At 38.9% G+C, this 24651-nt stretch overlaps 1 protein-coding gene across 1 annotated transcript in view; it reads right to left on the reverse strand.

Moving 5' to 3' along the window:
* The window catches only part of GTF2F2 (general transcription factor IIF subunit 2), a 153184-nt gene that overhangs the window by 111516 nt on the left and 17017 nt on the right, over positions 1 to 24651 (reverse strand). The window contains exons 3-4 of the mRNA XM_060129191.1: positions 16419 to 16437; positions 15046 to 15190 (exon numbers count right to left, since the gene is read on the reverse strand). Of these exons, the coding sequence (XP_059985174.1) occupies positions 15046 to 15190; positions 16419 to 16437 (164 nt within the window). The remainder of the gene's footprint in view (positions 1 to 15045; positions 15191 to 16418; positions 16438 to 24651) is intronic.

Here is a 24651-nt window from a genome sequence, read left to right on the forward strand (position 1 = left end):
CTTCAGGTCTTAACTCCGGCTAGGTTCTCAGCGAAGCTTCTCTCACTCATCCAGGATAATCGGCTGCAGCTTCTCCCTTTTGCTCCCAGTAAACCACCCCCATTTCAGAGGCGAACTCTCTGAGGACAAGAACTGTGTGTCTTGCCAAAACATTTTGTTCTCAGGGCTTGGTATAACGATCTCATAGTAGGTGGTCAAATTATATCTCCTTAACCCACCTTGAGTTACTTATTTTTCCTATCAGAATTCTTGAGGATCATGTGATAGTACTGCAGAAGTGTTTTGTAAAAGCACTGTACAAATGATGGGTTTGTATAGGCTGTACTTATCTTTTAGACAGTGAATCACAGTGCTTTTCATCCTAAATTATAGTTGGGAAATATAGACACCCTGTTAGTCTCTACTGTCGAATTTCTTAATTCCCTAATCAAATAAACGAAACGATTCCATCCCTAAGATTAATCTGACAACCTTCAGGAATATTAAGATTCCCACTTCAGGAATTTTTTCTTTTAATTTCCCCTAGGGACTTCTCTGGTGGCGCAACGGTTAAAGATTGCGTGCTCCCAATGCAGGGGGTCTGGGCTCGATCCCTGGTCAGGGAACTAGATCCCACATGCATGCCGCAACTAAGAGTTCACATGCCACAACTAAGACTCAGGGCAACCAAAATAAATAAATTAAATAAATAAATAAAGTTTAATATCCCCTAACCTCAGATATAAAGGAAAATTTATAGTGTTTATTATTTGCCTCAGAGGTGCAAAATGAATAGTCAGGCAGGACCCCCCAATTCACTTAAACCTGTTTCTTTCAAAGTTTTGTCTGGACGCCTAAAGCAAAAACTGCAGAGCACATTATCATTCTGTCCTGTGTCCAAAGAGATACAACTTGGCTTCTTACTCATCTCTTCACTTCTTTCCTATCCTTTCAATGGCAGGAAGGACATGGATACAGAATAAGAAAACTGGCCTCTAGTTCTATTTCTCAAAGGCATTCAAAACAATTTTGCTACCTCAAAAAGAAAGACTGAAAAAATAAGAGAGACTGGACTAAAATTAGGCAGTCTCAAATTGGGGCAGGTAAAAGAGTTATGTAAAACAACTGAGTAGTTAATAAGGAATAATGGTTACTATCCTGGCCCTCTGGAGAAGAAATGTCCTGCCTAAAAATCTCAATATTCACTAAAAACAAAACAAAAAGCTAGCCAAATAAAATACACCTGAAGGCTGGACTCAGTTTCTTACACCAGCAGTATTTTAGTAGCCATAACACACATAAATTAGTGAGTCATATTCGTGAGTTCCTTGCTGATCCTGATAATCTTTAAGCACTGCCTCTTCTACCTTTGAAATTTAACTCAAAAAAAAAAAAAAAAGGACCATGAGAGCCATGTTTTCCAAGTTAAAGATATTATGGCTGGGAGATAGTTTCAACAAGCCAGAGTTGCTGGTCCCTATTTTACTCTAATAATGAACCAATATCTTTGAATGTCTTGTCCTAAAACATCTTTGGCCTAGTACTAAAACTCTACCTTCAGTCTATGACTTTTTATTCTCCCAATATACTCTTTTTTTAAAAAATCGAATTGTATACTTTATTTATTTTTAATTAATTAATTAATTTTTATTTTTGGCTGTTTTGGGTCTTCGTTGCTGCGCATGGGCTTTCTTTAGCTGCGGCGAGCAGGGGCCACTCTTCATTGCGGTGCGGGGGCCTCTCATTGTGGTTGCTTCTCCTGTTGCAGAGCACGGGCTCTTGGCGCATGAGCTTCAGTAGCTGTGGCACATGGGCTCAGCAGCTGTGGCGCATGGGCTCAGCTGCTCCGCGGCACGTGGGATCTTCCCGGACCAGGGCTCGAACCCGTGCCCCCTGCGTTGGCAGGCGGACTCTTAACCACTGTGCCACCAGGAAAGTCCTGTACTCTCCTTTTAGCTGTGCAGCAAAGCCACCATCCTTGAATGTCAGAATTACAATACGTTTATTCATAAACGAAGGTCGCTTCCAACCAATATCCCAATACCACCACAACCCCACACACACGCGCACACACAACTCCTGTTCAGAAATGGTCTGGTTCATAAGGCGTCTCCCTCTCCACTAATAATGTGAGAAGATTACCATTTAAATAGCACTCCTTCTAATTCTGTAAATTCACCCAATAGGATTCCACTGGTTGAAGTATATACTATTCTCCAACGATGCATAAACTATGGGACAGACATAATCGTGTGCTGCAGAGTCATTCTCAGGTTCCCAATCAAATGTCATAATATCGTAACCCACAGGGTAAGCTTCTGGAGAAATCCAATCAAGACAAAAATAGTAAACTGTAACTCTACAGTTACTGTACTCTGCAGTTAGGGTGGGCCCTAACGCCACACGACTGGTGTCCTTTGGTCATAAAGTGACACACCAGCGGTGCATGTTCACAGAGGGATGACCATGTGAAGAGGCAGCAAGGGGGCATGCCAAGGAGAGAGGCCTCAGAAGAAGTCAAACCTGCCAGCACCTTAATCTTGGACTTCTAGCCTCCAGAACTGTGAGAACATAAACTTGTTGTGTAAGCCACGCAGTCTGTGATATTTTGTTACAGCAGCCCTAGCAAACTAATACAATGTGATTTAATACCTGCGATTAAAAATTTTTGAACAAACTAAAAGATGTGGTTGGATTTTTAGAAAAATGTGTTTTCTCCTTGTGCTTTGCTTTGTTAATACAATTTGTACTGAAATATAACCTACGTTTAATAAAAGTATACAAATCATAAGTTTCCAGCTTTGATGACTTTTCACAAAGTGAACACATTCATGTAACCACCACTCCTATCAAAACAGAAAACACTGGTAGCTGTGCTTTCTGAATTCATGGATTCAAAACTGAATTTTCTATACTAATTGCTTACATATCTTGAGTAACTTTGTTTCCTTCCTAATATAGATTGTTTTTTATCTTTCAAGCATAGGTCTTATTGGACACAACCAGTATTGTTTAGAAATACTGCAATATCAGAAACATTAAACTTCTTAAGGACTAACATGTTAAAAAGAAACCAACCAGAGTCATGGTTCCATCATTTTATCTATCTACCTATCTATCTATCTATCTATTCTTCTTTTTTTAATGGGAAGAGACTGTGGTTATCTTTGTGAGACACACAGTCTGGTAAACTTATCACATAGGCTCCAATTAGTTTTTCTTTCTCCCACTTAATATCTTTTAACATTTTCTTCCAACAAGACTTCAAGCAAGTAAAGACTTTTGTGGAAAGTGAATGTCAGTTGAAGCAGTGATGCAGTTAATTTATTTGAATTACTTTTCATGAATTTTATAGTCTTGAAATGAAATTGTTTCCAACAAGTGATAGTTTTTTCAGCTAATGAGGAACCGTGTATTATCTTCCCCTTGCAACTGTCTTCCTGAGTAAATTATATTCTAATGGAAAAGTTCTACGGTTTTGAAGTAGTTATTTCAAAAAGCTGGAGAATACAGAGAAACTGCATAAATGAAAAACTAGATGCTGAAATCCAAAAAGATCAGAGGCAGTCTCTAAGAGAACTTTATTGGAATCATAACCACAGTTCATGGAGGGATTGGAGAAGTCCAGATGAAGAGAGGGGCAGGGATGAAAAAAGACAGGATTACCCTGGGGGCTGAGGGGAGACGGTGGTAAAAGCCCAGTGAAGGCAACAGCAGCGTGATCAGTCATCCTGATCACGGGTGCCAAGGTAATCCCTATAAAGACATCATTTTCACTTTCTGAATAAAGGTAGGGCTATAGTTTACTATCTCTATCTTGGTTTGTATTCCTCCAGAAGCTGACTGAGACAAGGTTTTAAAGTTCAGGTAGTTTATTTGTAAGGTGATCCCAGGAAACACTGGAAGAGGATTGGGGAAAAGAGACAGGAAGAAGAAAGAAGTCAATAAAGAGCCCAGTCTAGAAAACGGGTACCAGTTGCATGCCACTGTGGACAACTGCAGAACAACTGCAGTTCTGCTGCAGAACTCTGCAAGACAGTGTAGGACGCGTGCCCCGGGTCACCCCACCTGAGGGTTAAGAGAGCTGGGTATTTACCCACCAACTCCTTTCAGATATTGGTTGAGGGCCGCTCCCAGAGTGAGGGTTAATACCCTGACATTTCTGACCCGTCCTCCAGGCCAGCAGAGGAGCTGGCAACAGAGAAAGCTCTCAGGCAGAGATACAGATACTGGGATTTAGAAGTTGGCCAGTGTGCACAGAAATGGCAAGGGCTGAGGGACTCTGGGAGGGCACTGAGAGCATCTAGGGCATGTAGGTCACAGTTCCTAAACCAGGGGAATCTGTCCCTAACTTGGAAATGTAAGAAACATCACCCTTCTCCTAGAAGATGCAGAAAAAGGACTGAGAACTGCTCTAAATCAATAGACATTTTCCTTTGCTAAACAGTAGAGGTGCTCTTCTCAAGACATTGTTTAGCTATGATACATAACAAGTTACAAAGAAAAAATCTGCCAAATCCTCATAGTTATTAAGTTCTGCATAGTTATATAAAAGAAACCAAAGCTGTAAACGACCCTGGGTGGTGTGCTTTTTTTCTCTATGAGCAGAGAAGGCCACAACTTCCAATCATAAAATATTCTCCAGAAAGGCACTTTTAAAGAGAAGAGAAAAAAATGTAAAAACAGTATGTCTGTAGAGTTTTCCCCTTCTTCTTTTGGAATAGCTAATGATACAATATAAGCAAGAAACTGAGGACTGATACACATACACATGGTTCTTACAATAAACTAAAAAACAGACTTCAGCTGAATTTCTTTTCAAACACAGTCTTTCCGAATACGCTGGCTCTCCATCAGTGTTTCACCTCTGGCCAGGCCACAGCTGTCTATGTCTAACATTTGGTAAGAACATGTAAGAATAAGGTTTTATTTAAGAACTTAAAAATGTTTATTAAGTCATTTGGCATTAAAGACATATAATTGACCTAACTTTCAAGAGGTTTATTTTAAACTTAAACTCAACTTAGATGAGATCGGTTTCTCTAGTCTTCTTGATCAATTTCTTTAATTTTCCAAGAAACTGATATTCTAAATTGAGGTCTGTACACAAATTGTATATGTCCCTATTGTTTTTTTTTTGTTTTGCTGTACGCGGGCCTCTCACTGTTGTGGCCTCTCCCGTTGCGGAGCACAGGCTCCGGACGCGCAGGCTCAGTGGCCATGGCTCACAGGCCCAGCCGCTCCGCGGCATGTGGGATCTTCCCGGACCGGGGCATGAACCCGTGTCCCCTGCATCAGCAGGCGGACTCTCAACCACTGCGCCACCAGGGAAGCCCCCCTATTGTTTATATTGAGATAAACTAGTACTTCCCTACTCATAGTAACTATATTGGATTAAATAACATTTTTTAGTCCATTCATCATATAAATTCTTACACAGCTTCTATTTTATTGTTAACTTTTATTTTAAAAGCCCTCTATGCCTTTAGAGTTTGGTCATATTGCGCTGACAACATTTTCTTCTTTCTAAATGTATCTATTTGTTAACTTTAACTTTATGCAATCTGAAAATAATCCATGACATTCGGTAAACACAGTTTAAGTATTTCCCTCTCCAACAGTGTTACAAATTTGACATCAGTGCCTTGGTACAGCTCTAAAAATGATTTCCTATTCTGTCACTTCTTTGCCAGCCAAATTCCTGAAACAGTTCTGCAGAAAGACTGCTTCATGCCTTCACAGTAATACAAATGACTTGATGAACTGTATTTTCTCCAGTGGTGCCTTCGTAAGTGGACACTGTAAGCTGTTAAATTGCAAACCACTGTGATTTCAGATAAAGTTGAACCACAAATCAGAAAACAGAACGTAAAGAGGAAAAACAATCAAGAAACACTGGAGTCTGGACTACATCTATGATGATATTTTGGAATTAATGTTCATTTTCTTAGGTACCATAATGGTACTGTGGTTATGTATTTTTTAAAAAGGAATCCTTATGGAGACATGTACTAAGAATTTAAAGATGGAATGATATGCTGTGTGAGATACAATAACCTTGTGAGGTACAAAGGGCAGTGGCTGGGCTACAGCTGAAGCAAGACTGACCAAATGTTGATCCTCTGAAGTTGGATGACAGGCACATGGAGTTTCACTATACTATTTCTCTACTTTTGTATATGCTTAAAATTTTTTCCACAATGAAAAGTTAAGCTGCAGGCCAGAAGGGAGTAGCATGATATATTTAAAGTGATGAAAAGGAAAAACCTTTCATCACTTTAATTCTCTACCCAGCAAGGCTCTCATTCAGATTTGACGGAGAAATCAAAAGCTTTACAGACAAGCAAAAGCTAAGACAATTCAGCACCATCAAACCAGCTTTACAACAAATGCTAAAGGAACTTCTGTAGGTGGGAAACACAGAGGTGAGAACAAAAGAGTAAGGGAAGAAAAAAGACCTACAAAAACAAACCCAAAACAATTAAGAAAATTGCAATAGGAAAATATATATCGATAATTACCTTAAACGTAAATGGATTAAATGCTCCAACCAAAAGTTAAGCTGTCTCAAGAGCAGTCTCCTAAAAGCACAGAAATTTCTTCTGATACAACAAAAGGAAGAAAAAAGGCAGAAGGAGGACGGGAAGGGGAAGAACAGGAGGAGAAGAACAAAAACCAACTATTGGGGAGGTGAACAGGTTCTGGTCACTCCTGTTGGCTCCGTCAAAAAAAAAAAAGGCATTTTTATTTTATAACTTTAATCTGATCCGTAGTTATACCAAATAGCTTGTCCACTAAAAATAACAGCTTCTCTTACACTAGACAAGGGTTTCTCATCCTTGGCACTACTGACATTTGGGCTGGGTAATTCTGTGTTGCGAGGGGCTGTCCCTGTGCACAGCAGGATGTTTGGTGGCATCCCCAATCACCAGATGCCAGGAACATGCAGCCAGTGTGACAGTCAAAAACGTCTCTGGATGCTGCCAAAGCAGCCTCCAGGTGGAAACCATTGCACTAGATAATACATAAACACAAATACCCATCTGGAAAGAGGCAGGTTAAAAACATATTGATAATCTGCAGACAGACAATGATCAGACAGATTATTTTTGTTTCTGCAGGGCAAACCCAATAGGGAATTTATGAAGGAATTGAGGTTTAGAATAAGTGAAGCTATATATCATTTTGATAAAATCACAATGATAGGCCTTACAGAGGCTTAGGAGACAAAATGCAGCAGGGCAATGAGGGGTGCAAATATTTAAGAAAAAAGCAAAATACCTTTTTATAAAAGTAATTTGTTCTTTATCACTGACAGCACGTTAAAAAAGCTGGGTGGGGACAGTACACAGGGTTTATTATAATATTCTACTTCAGTATATGTTTGAAATGTTCCAAAATAAAAAGTTAATTTTTTTCCATTCTATTTCTCGCTTTCTTTTTTTTAATGGTGCCAATTACTCACAAAATTGATTTTGCACCTACACTCTGAAAACCGCTAGAATGATGATTAAGGGCACAGGTCTACAAGCTGTATGTTGGTCAAATTATATCCTATGTAAACTCCATTTCTCTCATCAATAAAATAACAATAGTGCCTACCTCATAGGCTTGTTGTGTGAAATAAATAATTCCTGTAAATTGCTTAACATAGTGAAAAAATAAGTGCTCAACAGGTTACCTACTTCTGTTTAGCTATCACTGCTTAATGACAAGAAAGACATAAACCTTAGTAAAAAGTTCCTTCAATTTTTCTAAACCAAATAGTTATGAGAATATAAAACGAGACACTATGTGTCACAGCAAATGTAACCAAGAATATAGTCCAACTATAATTCAAAGATACATGCACCCCTATGTTCACAAAAGCAGTATTCACAATAGCTAAGACATGGAGACAACCTAAATGTCCATCAACAGATGAATGGATAAAGATGATGTGGTACATATATACAATGGAATACTACTACCCACCATAAAAAAGAATGAAATAATGCCATTTGCAGCCACATGGATGGACTTAGAGATTATCACAGTCAGTGAAGTAGGTGAGACAGAGAAAGACAGATATCATATGATATCACTTATATGTGGAATCTAAAAATATAATACAAATGAACTTATTTACAAAACAGAAAGAGACTCAGAGACATAGAAAACAAATTTATGATTACCAAAAGGGAAAGGGGGTGAGGGAAAGACGGATTGGGAGTTTGGGGTTAGCAGATGCAAATCATTACATATAGAACTGATAAGCAACAAGGTCCTACTGTATAGCACAGGGATATTCAATATCCTGTGATAAATCTTAATGGAAAAGAATTTTAAAAGGAATGTATATATATATATGTATAACTGAATCACTTTGCTGTACAGCAGAAATTAATGCAACATTATAAATCAACTATACTTCGGTTAAAAAAAAATCTCAGAGTCCCACTGCAATGGCAATTAGTAATATACAGATGGTGATAATTTATGCAACAGTATAATTCATGTAAAAGCAGTGATAAGAAAAAAATTCAAAAAAGAAAACAGCTGTAGTTTGAAAGCTATAAAGCACACACAGATACACATAAAGCTTAATTCAAACCAACTGACTCTCAACAAACAGGGGAAATGCACCAAGCATTATTATAATGTGTCCAGTGGCTAACCAAGTGTCACATCACACAGCACTGAACTAATCTGATTAGCAAAGAGAAAGTAGAAGAATCATCTGTGCCAAAATAAAAATATAATGAGCAAGAAATAAAGTAGGGAACAAAGGAATTTAATATTCAATTTTGAACCTCAAGTGTCCTAAGAAAAAGAAGGAAGAAAATCTACCCTTTTGTCACTAACAAGCCATCTCACTTAAAAACATGCTAAAGAGTACCTTTAGAGTATTAGTAATTCTTAGGAGAAAATAAAGGAAAACAAACTACTTCAACACATATTTGCTTTAACAAGCCCATGTGCTATGTGCTCAGTCCTACTCTGGAGACAAGCATGAGCCACAGTCCCCTGCCCATAAGGTTTAATTCCGGGACAAAATGAGTAATACAAACGTTACTACCACACAAGTCCAGATGAAGGAAGAATCAATCAAATCAAAAGGCTACAGCCATAAAGGGCAGAATGGTTATGACTGTAAAAGGCAAACAAATTCCTGCAGAGGAAAACAAGGGGAAAAGGAGAGGCAGCAGTGCCAGGAAGCTACTATGAGAGAGAAGGGATTCCAACAGATTGGACTAGAAGAGGGTAGAGAGGATTGGTGAAGTTTTCAGAGGATTTTGGATTAAGTGGTATCGAGAAATGTATATGTGTGATGTCTACTATGGGAATGACCAAGTGGGTAACTGACTGAATGTGAGAGTTAGAGGAGGCCAAGAACTATCATGGCCAAGAGAACAGAAGAATGATGTTATCACTGACAGAAATATGGATACATAGAGAATAAAGGAATGTAGAAGTCAATTTGATTTCATAACTTCCGAGTTTCAGGTGATAAGAAATCCAAGTGGATTGTCTGTTAAGACAACTAAAGATGGAATGAACATCAGATGAGAAAATAGACCTTTGTCACTGCCGCCACACTGGTCCAAGTCTCTGTCATCTCTCCCTGGATTACTGCAATAGCCTCTAGCTGCTACCCTTGTCCTCATGGTCTCTTCTCAACTGGCCAGAGAGGGCCTTCAAAATGTAAGTCAGAGTATATCACTACACTGCTCAAAACCCCCCAGTGGCTCCCCATTTCACTCAGTAAAATCCAAAACCCTTATAATGGTTCACAAATCCCTTCATGATCTGCCGCCGCCAACCCCCTTCCTCTCCAGCCTAATGGCCTCTTCCCTCTGCCCATCGATTCTGCCCACACTGACTTCCTTGCTTCTCCTAGAACATTCCAGGCTTGCTCCCACCTTAGGGCAAATGTGTTCCCTCTGCCTTGAAGACTCCTAGCTGGATAACTAACTCCACAAGGCTACCCTTTGCCTCTTTCAAGACTTAGTTCAAATCCCACCTTCTCGACGAGCCCACATCTGACCACACTATTTAAAATTTCAAGCCCCACCCTCAACCTAGTACTCCTGATCCCACTTCCTGCTTTTTTCCCAGAGAACTTACCACCTTCTAGGCTGCAATGCAATTTATTTATTATGTTTACTATTTGTTACTGTCTCCTCTTACTAAAATGTAAGCACTATGAAAGCTGAGATTTTGCTCACTGAAGTATCGCAGGCCTAAGTAAAAGAGGGCTTGCAAAAGCTAGGTACAAATACCAATTTTTTAAATTAACAACAAGCTGCTAAAAAGGGGTCAAAGATAATGAAAACTGGGGCTTCTCTGGTGGCGCAGTGGTTAAGAATCCGCCTGCCAATGCAGGGGACACGGGTTTGAGCCCTGGTCCGGGAAGATCCCACATGCCGTGGAGCAACGAAGCCCGTGTGCCACAACTACTGAGCCTGCGCTCTAGAGCCCATGAGCCACAACTACTGAGCCTGCAAGCCACAACTACTGAAGCCCATGCGCCTAGAGCCCATGCTCCACAACAAGAGGAGCCACCGCAATGAGAAGCCCACGCACCGCAACGAAGAGTAGCCCCTGCTCACCGCAACTAGAGAAAGCCCGCATGCAGCAACGAAGACCCAACGCAGCCAAAAATAAATAACTAAAATAAATAGATTTAAAAAAAAAAGAAAATGAAAACTTGATCAAAAAAGTCACCTTGTCTCTATCAGCTCCAAGCCTGCCCATTTCTTCCAATACTTTCTAACTCAGTAATGGTCTCACCATTCAACCAGATTCTCAAGTCAAAGAAGCTTGGAAACCATCCTAGACTTCTCACTCTTCCAGTCCCTGCCCAGTCAATTCATCACCAAAAGCTGTCAAATTTCCTCTAATATCTCTAGAACAGGAGCCCTCTTGTCCACTGCCACTGTACCAGTACAAAGATTTTCATCTCTAAACTAGACTATGAAATCCACAACTGAGCTTTTTTGCTTTGCTCTAACCAGGACCATTGAACGGACTTTAGATGATGACAGAGTATGACAGGTAGCAGAAAGCTAAGTGAAGAATAGGATACTTGAAGGTGAGAGAAATAAATTTTATCTTCACTTTCTTCCCTCCTATTGATGTGCACTTATTCATATATTTGAGGTCCAGTTCAAATATTTTCTCCACTTTTGAAGCCTCTCCCATTTCCTTCAGGCAAAGTACATACTCTTTTTTGTACATAACTCTAACAGAGCACTTTCTGTAGGAATTATTTTTTCACATATCAGTTGCCCAACTGGACAGGAGTCGAGTCTTATTCTAGCGTAGAGCCTAGCATCAAAAATATCTGTTGAACAACTTTTAGTCTAGAATTGGCAATTGTAAAATGAAAACATAAGTTTGAGCAAAGGTAGTCGTACAAAGGACAAAAGAAACAGAAGTTATCTGGTTACCAGAAAATAGTAGATAAAAATACTAAACTGAAGACCCAAGGAAAATTAAAAAAAAGGCCAAACACATGAGGCTTTTCCATGTAGATGAGGGTAGAGAGATAAGCTAATAGAGATCCCCATGGAAATATTTAATAGAGAAAATAGATTATCTGGAATTCCACGGAGAAATCTGGAGGTGGAAGAAGGGCTAATCTAAATGGCCCTTAAAAATGAAACCCATTCTCTGAGATAGGAATGCTCAACTAGAAACAAATGAATTGTGTTCATCAAATGCTCATAAAATGCAGATTGTTTTAATTAAGGAGAAAGCATTGTAAAACATATCATCAGGCCCCTCTAACCCCATCACCCCAAAGACACTCAAATATTTAGAATTCAACCATTAGAAAAATTGGCTCAAAAGAGGTCTCTCAAAAACCGACAAAAGTATGTTAGCTGAGAAAATAAAGCTATTAAAATTAAACTCAACACACTGAACTTAAGTGAAGGTCTAATCTTTTCTTATAAAATTCTGTTTTATAGACCTGGGCACTAGTAAAAAGAAATAAAGAGCCCAGAAAAGCAATTTTTTTTTAATAAGAAGGTACAGTTCTATGCTTGAGAGAAAAATGGAAAAATATTCAGGATAATGTCCGCCTCCATGTATATTTCAATGTAAAATAAATGGCTTGCTCATTGTAAGATGACTCAGTCACTTACACTTTGGCAGGTTCATGACAAACCAAGCTAATACTAGAGTGGTGGCTCTTTAGCTTTTTTGGGTCCCAGATCCCTCTGAGACCCCAATGAAAGCTAGGGTCCTGTCCTGCAGAAAAACATGCAGATATACACTTAGCTAGCATTTTAAACATGTCACAGCAGTCACAGAGTCCCTGTTGTCTATTTATGACTTCCTAGAGAGCCAAGGAACCCAGTTGTACAACTGATACCTTAATGAGTAGAAATAGCAAATGACGCAAGGCTCAGAAAAGGAAATGAACCGTTAACGATTCTAGAGCATTTTTCCTGGTCCTCCGGGCAATTAAAAACACTGAACATAAAAATCTCTTCTGGTTGAATTTTATCAAGTGATATACACCCAGATATAGGTAAAATGCATGCACACACCTTAAAATACATTTGAAACCTAAAATGTTTAAAAGTAAAATCTAATATTAATAATAGTAATAACAGCTAATAGTTACTGAGCATGTACTATATACCAAGTATTATTCAAAGTGTTTTAAATATATTCATATTTATGCACTAATGTAAATAACTATTATCCGTATTTCATAAATAAGGAAATTAAGGCCTAAAAAGGTGCAAAGAGAGTTAAGGAACAATGACATGAAACAGAAATGACTGAGATTAGGCAGCAAAGACCTCCCTTATAGTGTGCACCATCTAATAGCAACTTAGACCTCCCTTATAGTGTGCACCATCTAATAGCAACTTAGACCTGCACTTGTATTATCACAGTTCTACAAAGCAAGAACATATTGTACAAACTCCAGAAGAAGGATGACAATCTTGATCTTTTTCCATATTCCTGGCAAGATAATCCTTATAATACCATGTTCACTTTGGAGTACACTGTAACCAGAAATGTGAATACAAAATGTTCAAAAAGATCACAATGCTAACCAAAGGATTTACGAGATTAAAAATGAAAGATTAATTTTGAGGGTAACAAACCTTAGCTTTCTAAACCACTGTCCTCTGTATACGTACCAGCAATGAATCATGCTTTGGAAAAATGAGCAACTTGGTAAGAGGTAAAAAATCTGAAATAGGGCACCTTTTTCTACCAAGGAAGCTCAAGTTTCCCTACCTCAAGCTTTTTTCCAGACTGCTTCCTTTTTATCATATTGGTGCCAACACCTCTTCTACTCCAGGGACACACACAAAAGTAGAGAAAACCTCACAGGTTCAATAGGTCTTATTAAATCCCATCAGTTGCAAGACTAATTCAGATTCCTTGGATGTGCCTATGCTATGCCCTGCACAATGTAGCATACAATAAATATTTGTTGAATGGTTGAATCTTCTCCAGGAGAAAATGCATACGTTTAACATTTTCTACTTCCCATAATAATACACTACAAATTATTATGGTAACAGAATAATGTAATAATACAAATCTTTTACCTTACCATTTTTTAAATTCTACGTCCCAGGGGGAAAAAAAGACTAATTTTTTTGACATCAATTTATGCAGCTATTGGCAATCCAAGACACCACAAAAAATTTATCTGAGTACAGGTGACGCCTGAACAACATGGGTCTGAACTGCACAGGTCTACTTATATGTGGATTTTTCTCAATGGTAAATACTACAGTACTACACAATCTACAGTTGTTAAGTTTGAGCACACAGAACCACAAATATGGAGGAAGCTTGGATACAGAGAGCCCACTGTAAATTACATGCGCATTTTCAACTCCGTGAGGGCTGCTGCCCTTAACCTTCCCATTTTTCAAGGATCAACTGTATACTCTATTTAAACAATAATGTTCTTAACATATTATAATTTCTTACAGCTTTCTTTTTTTTTCTAACATCTTATCGGAGTATAATTGCTTTACAATGGTGTGTTAGTTTCTGCTTTATAACAAAGTGAATCAGCTATAAATATACATATATCCCCATATCTCCTCCCTCTTGCATCTCCCTCCCACCCACCCCCATCCCACCCCTCTAGGTGGTCACAAAGCACCGAGCTGATCTCCCTGTGCTATGCGGCTGCTTCCCACTAGCTATCTATTTTACATTTGGTAGTATATATAAGTCCATGCCACTCTCTCACTTCGTCCCAGCTTACCCTTCCCCCTCCCCGTGTCCTCAATCTTACAGCTTTCTTTGTAATGTTTAATGAAAATACAACAAAACCACGGATGTTTTTCTTTTAAACAACCAATAAACTTTCTGAATCAGGTAAGAGAAATTAGTTCTGTTAAAGTGAGGTGGCCTGCTGCTTTACGAGTAATATGCTAAATTCAGTGAAGCTTAAAAACCAAGAAACAATGAAAATAAACATATACTCTTACATATGCCACAAAAAAAGTTCCCTTTATATTTAATTCACAAACTGAAACACCTGCTCTCATTTACTGAACTGTTAAAACATCTGAGAGCAAACACACAAAAGTAAAAACTACACAGTTTTCTTAGAAGTTGATACCAATGAAAAGAAATTAATTCCTATGCATTAAAAAGTACAGAAAGCATGCAAGAGCCAAAATATTCCCTCAATTTTGACTAAATATTCCCTAATATTCAGCAGTACTTTTTAACACAACTTATAGTTACTGAATATTAATTTACCAAAACAGGCAAGGATGACCTTATCTTGGCAAAACTCATAATACTGTTTCCTCAACATCCTAGAAGACAGCTTGATGCACCACACTCTTCCATCTGCTTTGTTCTATTTCTTCATGCCCCAAATGGAAATTAAACCCTTCCAGTAACAGCCAAAATTTCATCAGTCACAGGAAAGTACTTAGCGCAGAGAAGTAGTATGATATGAATAAGAGGTAAAAAGAACAACAGGTGGAACAGCCCTGGTAATGACCTTAGAGTATGTGCTGAGAGAGAAAATCTACACAACATGTACAGGAATTGCATTTAAATAATTCTCTTCCCACTTACCTGATGAGCTCTCAGTAAACACCGTTAATGTCTGTCCTCCAACACTTTGCAAGACAAATGGATGTTCTCTAGGAGCACTGACTGAAGCTGGTTTCCCGCCAATATCATGAATGTTTGCAAGATCCTCATTCAAAGTAAATGACACCTAGGAGACACATTAACCGGAGCTTATTACAATAGATTTCTGTATTCAAAGTATCTGTACAGAAATTCTAACTATAAATCAAATACTTTTTTAATGTGAATCTTTTCCAGTCATTTTATTAAGCATTTTTTTAAAACTTTATCAAAAAATTTTTAATAATTAGTCCTAATAGGAGAATCTATCCCCTTTTGTCAGAATAATGGGGCTAATCTACCATTATATAGACAGCTTTCAAATGTTTTCTCTGGTCTATGGCTGAAAAACTTCTATTTACACAATAGAAATAAATTTTTTTTCCTAAGGTGTCTGAGGTCAAGGAAGAAACCATGTCTTGTTATATTTATACCCCTAAATAAATTAGATAAGTATTAGGTGGATGGATGGATGGATTGACAGATAGATAGATAGATAGACAGACAGACAGATCTATCCATCCATTCATCCATTCATCCATCCATCTCCTAGCAAAATGCCTGGCACACAGAAGGAAAACAGTGTTTGCTGAATGACTGAACATTTTAAAAGTATTAAGAAAGCGACTGTACTTGAAGCAGGGGGAAGTGAGCTATTTACTCAGGAAGCTTAAACACTCCCATAAGCAGAGGATGTCTTTCTTGTTAGATCCAGTAACTGTATGAGTACACGGTGCTGTTTTACTTTTGAATATTTCAACAAATACAACTAAATATTCGTAAGGATAACTCAATATTGAGGTTTAGAATAAAAAGACACAGTAGGTGTTTTTTCAAAATGATTTTTACCATATCTCCCCCAATTTTACATCAAAGGGATTTATAAACTTAACATACTGATCTCTTAACCACGTAGAAAGATTATGAAGTATTATTAAATGTCTCTCTACTATGCGAAAGGTACTGCAAATTATGTCCTGGACTTAATGGGTCAAAATCTAAAGCCTTCAAAAATCCAAATCAAATGCATTTGCCAACCTGAAATAATGTTTAAAGTATTACTGAAACAATACTAACTTTCATAGTACCAGAGCGGGGATGTTTAGGTCAAAGTAGAAAAATGCTAAGCATGAACAACTAGAAAGGAGCCTATTCATTCACACAAGAGTGGCGTTTATACTAGTATGTGTTCCTGACCAGCCACCAGCTTGATGTGGAGTTTTCCAGAATGCAAACACTACCCTCTCTTTACTATTACTAAGGCATAGTAAAATAATCTAATGTTTTAAATAAAATTTCCATAGAAGTAATCTTACCTCGGTCCTTCCTTGATTTCTGAAAGAGAGGAAAGAAAAAATTTTCAATTATTTAATTTCATTTTATTTTCAAATGTAAGCTAAGAACTAAAAGAAATAATGCTACTTCATATTTACATAAAAATATTACATTTACAGAGATTAACTAATATTTATCCTTGGCTCTCCTAAACTATTCTATTTGTAATCCTATAGGAAAAACAAATACACATTAATCCCACATGAGTATTTTAGATATTATGAGTTTGTGTCTCTTAACACTATTACAACCTGACCTAATAATATTTTATCCAAATAATGATCTTATTACAATTCTTATTTTAATTTCTGAGTATTTTAATTTATTATTTATTTATTATTTTTGGCTGCATTGGGTCTTCGTTGCTGCGCACGGGCTTTCTCCAGTTGCGGTGAGCAGGGGCTACTCTTCGTTGCGGTGTGCGGGCTTCTCATTGCGGTGGCTTCTCTTGCTGCGGAGCATGGCTCTAGGCATGCTGGCTTCAGTAGTTGTGGCACACGAGCTTAGTAGTTGTGGCTTGTGCGCTCTAGAGCACAGGCTCAGGAGTTGTGGCACACGGGCTTAGCTGCTCCACGGCATGTGGGATCTTCCCGGACAAGGGCTCGAACCCGTGTCCCCTGCATTCACAGGCGGATTCTTAACCACTGTGCCACCAGAGAAGCCCTCTGAGTATTTTTAGCATTCAGCAGCATGTGAATGGTATATTTAATACCAGATATATAGAACTTCAACAAATTTTACTATTTATTTTGTCTAGCTGAAGAAGTTTCACTTACCTAACAAAATCTTAAAGATCAAAAATTATTTTTAAATTATAAGCAATTTTCTCTGCTATAAAAATAATATATGCCCATGTAGAAATAATTTTATTACAGACAAGCCAAAAGTTTTAAATTAGCCAAGATTCTACTGTTAACATCTACTGCTATCCCCAGTAAATATCCTTCCATACGATTTTTAATTTATTTGAATTACATTTAAAAATTTTTCTTTTTCTTTTTTTAATAAATATGGGATCAATGTACACCCTAATAATAGCCTAATTTAAAAAAATCATGTATTAAATACCTGCAAAGTACTGAGTGGAAGGCCCCTATCCCCAGCCAGCAGAAGATATAAAAGCTAAATCCAGGGGCTTCCCTGGTGGCGCAGTGGTTGAGAGTCCGCCTGCCAATGCAGGAGACATGGGTTTGCGCCCTGGTATGGGAAGATCCCACACGCCGTGGAGCGGCTGGGCCCGTGAGCCATGACCCCGTACGGAGCCTGTGCTCCACAACAGGAGAGGCCACAACAGTGAGAGGCCCGCATACCGCAAAAAAAAAAAAAGCTAAATCCATAACTATAAAGTGAGATGAATTTTAATTTTAATTAAGAGAGCCACAATGTGCTAGGATTAGGTAGGCGTACACCACTTCTTCCATTTTAAGAGTTAAGGACTGGCTCAACAAGAGGCAGCTTTTGAGCTATAGTATCAAACGTAAAACAGATAGCTAGCGGGAAGCAGCCGCATAGCACAGGGAGATCAGCTCGGTGCTTTGTGACCACCTAAAGGGGTGGGATACCTAGGGTGGGAGGGGGGGAGACGCAAGAGGGAAGAGATATGGGAACATATGTATATGTATAACGGATTCACTTTGTTATAAAGCAGAAACTAACACACCATTGTAAAGCAATTATACTCCAATAAAGATGTTAAAAAAAAAAAAAAGTAAATAGCTAAGTGGGACTTTCCTGGCGGTCGAGTGGTTAAGACTCTGCACTTCCACTGCAGGGGACGCAGGTTTGATCCCAGGTCGGGGGAACTAAGATCCTGCATGCTTCGTGACAGGGCCAAAAAAAAAAGCAAAGTAAATTGCTAAGCAAAGCCAGGAAAATGTGATCAGATTTGGCTGGGAGGGAAAGTACAAAATAAAGAATAGTAGGAGATGAACTATAAAGGAGAAATGGGGCCAGACCATATAAGATCTTGAATATCACAGCACAGAGCATGGACTTCACTCTTTAGGCAATGGAGAGCTACAAGCATTGTTTGAACCAAAGTATAACAAGTACAAAGACATGTTCCAAGAAACTGACATCAGAAAATATACACAGAATGGATATGAAGACCAGTTAGAAAACTACTAGTTCTCCATAACACCCGGCTGAGTTCCAACCTGTCTTCCTTCAGTGGTTCAGTCATTCACCGTCATTAAGTGTCTGCTATACATCCACTAGGCACTGTGACAAGTGCATGGTATAGTATGAGTATAGGTCTTTATCCTCAAGAAGGTCCCAGTCTAATGAAAAAAAAAACAGCTCCAATCCATGAACAACTACAAACAGGACAATAACTTCAAGACAGAGGTATAACAAACTGTCATGGAAATGCAGATATGAAAGCTAGGAAAAGATGAACTGAGTGGGGGATGAGATCAACAACAAGTGGCCATTCCAGGCTAAGAGAAGAATCCAACTAAACACCAGAAATGAGAAAGTATCCAGCATAGTCCTTCTAACATCAGTGAACGGTAGGTTGGAGTCAAGTGGTAAAGAGCCTTTTAGGCCAGACTAAGGATTCCAGATTCTTACAGAGATTTGTTTACTGTAGGAATTCCCAGTCTTTCATACATTAAAATACAATGTCAATCTTCTTTTTGTTGGGGAAGTACCTAGAAGAGAGGTGAAAAAAGTTTAAGATTTCACATAAAAATAATGAATTTCCAGCTTCTCTTACAAGACCGGAAGATCTGGCAACAATGTGCTCCCAGTTCAGCATGACAACAATCCCCTCAACATGCAGACAGTCAGGCACTGAATTCACTACAGTCCCTTCCCTATCTCTCCAGAACTTTCCTTGTAGAGGAACTGAATTTAGCTACCCTAAGAGAGAGGCACTGTAGGCAAAGCAAAGGGAAGGACACAGAAGGCACTCACGTAATGTTTACTGAATTGAACTGAGGTTAATGCAGAAACGCATATAAAAAGTAATGAAGGCCTGAACCAGACAGCTGTAGAATTCAAGGAGGAGTGTGGCCATCATCAAAAAAGCTAGAAACAATAGGGCTTCCCTGGTGGCGCAGTGGTTGAGAGTCCACCTGCCGATGCAGGGGACATGGGTTCGTGCCCCGGTCCAGGAAGATCCCACATGCTGCGGAGTGGCTGGGCCCGTGAGCCATGGCCGCTGAGCCTGTGCATCCGGAGCCTGTGCTCCACAACAGGAGAGGCCACAACAGTGAGAGGCCCGCGTACCGCAAAAAAAAAAAAAATCTAGAAACAATAAATGCTGGAGAGGGTGTGGAGAAAAGGGAACACTCTTGCACTGCTGGTGGGAATGTGAATCGGTACAGCCACTATGGAGAACAGTATGGAGGTTCCTTAAAAAACTACAAATAGAACTACCATATGACCCAGCAATCCCACTACTGGGCATATACCCTGAGAAAACCATAATTCAAAAAGAGTCATGTACCAAAATGTTCATTGCAGCTCTATTTACAATAGCCCAAAGATGGAAACAACCTAAGTGTCCATCATCGGATGAATGGATAAAGAAGATGTGGCACATGTATACAATGGAATATTACTCAGCCATAAAAAGAAACGAAATTGAGCTTTTTGTAATGAGGTGGATAGACCTAGAGTCTGTCATACAGAGTGAAGTAAGTCAGAAAGAGAAAGACAAATACCGTATGCTAACACATATATATGGAATTTAAGAAAAAAAAATGTCATGAAGAACCTAGGGGTAAGACAGGAATAAAGACACAGACCTACTAGAGAATGGACTTGAGGATATGGGAAGGGGGAAGGGTAAGCTGTGACAAAGTGAGAGAGAGGCATGGACATATATACACTACCAAACGTAAGGTAGATAGCTAGTGGGAAGTAGCCGCATAGCACGGAAAGATCAGCTCGGTGCTTTATGACTGCCTGGAGGGATGGGATAGGGAGGGTGGGAGGGAGGGAGACGCAAGAGGGAAGAGATATGGGAACATATGTATATATATAACTGATTCACTTTGTTATAAAGCAGAAACTAACACACCATTGTAAAGCAATTATACTCCAATACAGATGTAAAAAAAAAAAAAACCACTGATAGAAGAGGAAATGACTGAAAGTGGGCAGCAAAGGAAAAAGGATGGATTTAAGATCATGCTGCCATTTCCCATCAGTGACTAGAAATCACCCAGATGCAATTAGGGAACACAGGAAGGGAGGTCAACTTCCTTTTCATATACAGTTGACCCTTGAACAATGCAGGAGTTAGGGCAGACGACACCCTCTATGTTCATGGTTCCATGTCCATGGATTCAACCAACAGCAAACGTGTGGAACTGTAGCATTCAGTCAGTAGACTGAAAAAAACCCATGTAATCAGTGGACCTGTGCAGTTCAAACTCTTATTGTTCAAGGGACAACTGTATATATTATAATAGCACCTTAGTTGGAATGATAAGAGATTGATCAACTCTGGATGAGTTAATTTTCTAGAATAAATATTAACCCTTGAAAACTTAAAATTTATTTTAAAAGGATTATGTATTGCCTTGTCTTGGTATATGAATGTATGAAGTATACATGACCTTTTGTCATTCTACATTACAACTAAAATGTACCCTTCCCATGATGATCTGTGGTCAAAGTAATAAACATCCACTATTGTAAAACACAGTAATGGCTTCAGAAATGGATGAAGTAAACACCTGGCCCACCCTTTCACCGAAAGTCTCATAATGTTTCTCGTTACTCTGAGTCTGTTTCTCAATACTCCACAGATACTTCTTTAGACTCCAACCTCGTTCCTCTCGCCTTTTTTAAAAAAAATTAATGTATTTCCTTTTTCTTACACTCTTAAAATACATCTTAGATTTGACACCAATGGGGCCAGACTTTTCACTAATCACTGATAACCAATAAATCACCTGCTTCTTCAGGATAAGAAAACCAACCAAATAATAATAATAATAGCCCTGTGCTCCCACAGGATTTTTTGTGGTTTTTGTTTTGTTTCATTTTGAATTCCTATTCATATGTCCCCTTCTTGAATAATATAGCTCAAAAACCAATAGGGGAGGCCAAGCAAGGTAGGCATCTGCAGAGCGGGTTGAGCAGAGCAGTCATAGCCCAAGTGGAAAGGAAGCGCCTGGGGTAGAGAGGGCAGGCCGGGGCAAGGTGCCAGAGCCCATGGGGTAAAGGAGGGCACCCCATAACGGAACAGCTCAACAAGAAATGGGTCAGAGCCTAGTGAGGCGAGGGCATCCACATGGAAGGACACACTGCAACAGGCTATTGGAGCCCTAGCAGGGTGAGGAGGCATGCCTTTGAGGAGAGGGCAGCCTCACAACAGGGGTGGAAGCCTAGAAGGGCTGAGGAGAGCATCCCTGTGGAGGGCAGCAAAGGTTAACAACAGCCTAACAAGGGTTGCTATAGCGCAAGGAGGGTGAGGAGGGCAATCACCAACGCGGGGAGGAGTGGGGGACTCTGAACAAGTAAGAACAAAGGCCTGAACAAATAAGTGAATATATTAAGAATAACAGGAACCAGGTTCCTCACTTTCAGAAAAGAGGTACGAATATGAAAAGGGAGGAAACTAGAACACACCCTGTAGTGCTGAACTGGAGCTGGGTATTGGTATAAATTCATGATCTTCAACACATGTAAATATAAAAATAAATGCAGACCTAGAGGTATGTGTGTGTACATATACGGCCACTTAGAGGGTCTGGGAGCAGCCATGAGCACCTGTGGTAACCAGAGCTTAGTTTCCAAATCCCATTTTCCTCTAGAGGAAACCAAGCCTCTTTGGAGAAATGACTGACTCTAGGGCTCAGACAGAAATGTACAAGATGAGTCTAAAACATCTTTCCTTAACAAAAAGTAAGTACTCAAAGAATGATGAAGACATGCCCAAAGTCCATGGGACTTACACTATTGAACTGTACACTTAAAAATGGTTAAGGTGGTAAATTTTATATGTATTCTCTACCACAATAAAGAAAACAAAGATCATGAGTGCCAGCTAGAAGGAGCTTCCATTGGCTAAACTTTGGACAATTTGAACATCAGAATAAATGATGATAAATTGAGTCTCTCACTGTCTTTCTGTAAGGGCAGCACCAAGAACTGAACATAATGCTTGCACTGTGAACTAACCGGCAGAGGAAACAGTAGGATTATTATTCTACTTTGTTTTGATCAGCAATGTGTATCTGTGCCTATGTGTGTGTATTATATACGTATATGTGTGTATATATATATGTGCATTGATATACATATATGTTTTGCCACACTGCCCTTCAGAAAGTTTGTACTGATTTAAACTCCTATCAACAGCATAACACTGTTCTAAACTTAGTCAATTTTTATAACAAAAAATTATCTCATTGATGTTTTTTATTTGCATATTTTCTATTATTAGTGGGCCCCGATATGACCTTGGAAGTTAAGTGTGTTTAGAAATAAAACAAGAAATTAAACGTCTCTGAAAGAAGCTGTATTAGTACAAACTGTATGACTGTCAGTAAAATAGGACATATATCAAACATTTTGAAAACTGAAGTTTGCTGAGGCAGGATGGTAATGTAGAAAGGCTGGTTTTAAAATTAAACAAACTAAAGCAAAACTATAAACCAATTAAAATGCAGTACACATCAGATGTCCAAAGGTATAAGAATAGTCCAAGTACAGTGATTTAGGGACATGGCATGAATTGCTTGACGAAAATGGCCCAAATGTTACCAACTGTTAAGAGAAGCTGTTACTCTCATCTTATTCTGGACTCTCCTTTTTTCAGGTATTAAAAGAACCAAATTTGGGAAGAGCTGCACTCCCAGCAGCATGTGTTCCCCTCCCCTCTGCCTCTCTTGATTCCTTTACTCCACAGTGCCTGTCTCTGCTGGAATCAGCGTCCACACCATGTATTTCTCCCTAGCTTCTGGCCTACTGCACAGCAAGCTGGTGTTGCTGCTTAACTCTGGGAGAGCTGACGGGGAGGGGAAGCGCCAGACATGATGCAGGGTCTACTGCCTGTGCTCTGTGGGGTGTGGGGCATGACAGCAGGTGAACACTTACGGAGTATTTTACATGCACTTAACCTATGAGGTATTAATACCATCTCCTTTTCACAGATGAGGAAACAGAGAGGGTAATAAGCAACTTCCCCAAAGTCACATAGCTGGTAAATGACAAGGCCCGGATAAAAGCCCAGAGCTGACTGACTCCTGAGTCCATACTCATTATAGGTATACCACACTGCCTTTTTAAAACCTTAGGTATTTTTCATTTTTTACCCAAATATACGTTTTTTCAACCACACAGATAACCCACCAAATGGTTAATCTGCCTCTAAGGATCAATAGTTGATCATACATCTTCTAGTCTTTAAAAACACTTGAAGACAGTTTCACTGGTTTGCCCTAAGTCTTCTCTCATTAAACAGCCATCGTGCCTTCAAACGTTCCTCACAGGAAATTGATTTTAGTTTTCTCATTGTCCTCGTCTCACTCCACTGAATGAACTTATTTGTCCATGTCTTTAAGTGCAGCACTAAAAACTGAACACAGTGTTTGCTCTGGAAGCTCACTGGCGAAGAAGAGTGGGGCTATCATCCCACTTCATTCTAAACAACAATCATCTATTAATGGAGCCTTCTGTTTATAGCCACAAAACCTTGATGAGTTATATTTAGCTGAAATTAAAGTATTGATAACTTAGTCACAGGCACTGCTAAGCCACTCCTTGCTCATCCTACACTTGTTTAATAGTGAATCTAGTAATCAGTAAGAAGAATGAAAACTAAGTAAATTAGAAACATAACTAAGATAGCCAGTAGACCTACTCTAGAACAAGCTGTTTTCAAGCATTTCCATAGCAATCTTAGGATACCAACTACTAAAAATCTGTTCCCACCATTAAAAGCATCTAGCTCTTCTGCGGCAAGATTATATTTCATGTTAGGTAGAAAATCTGCTAGATTTTTTATTTACATGTAAAATACACATACACACATCTGTTAATATTAAGGGCAAACATACAGTTTATTGCCAAAACCAGGACACTCTGGAGAGTGAAAGAGGGGACACTATTAATAATTACACAGGAAAAATATGTAAACCAGCGCTGTAAAACATGTAAATTGGTCACGACCTAGGGATACGGCCTCCCTATGCATATTAGATGTAACTATATAAAACATCTGCTTTAAACTAAGGACAAGCTTGAAATTTTCTT

Source organism: Lagenorhynchus albirostris, chromosome 18 (genome assembly GCF_949774975.1).
Source record: "Lagenorhynchus albirostris chromosome 18, mLagAlb1.1, whole genome shotgun sequence".
NCBI classification, from domain to species: Eukaryota; Metazoa; Chordata; class Mammalia; order Artiodactyla; family Delphinidae; genus Lagenorhynchus; species Lagenorhynchus albirostris.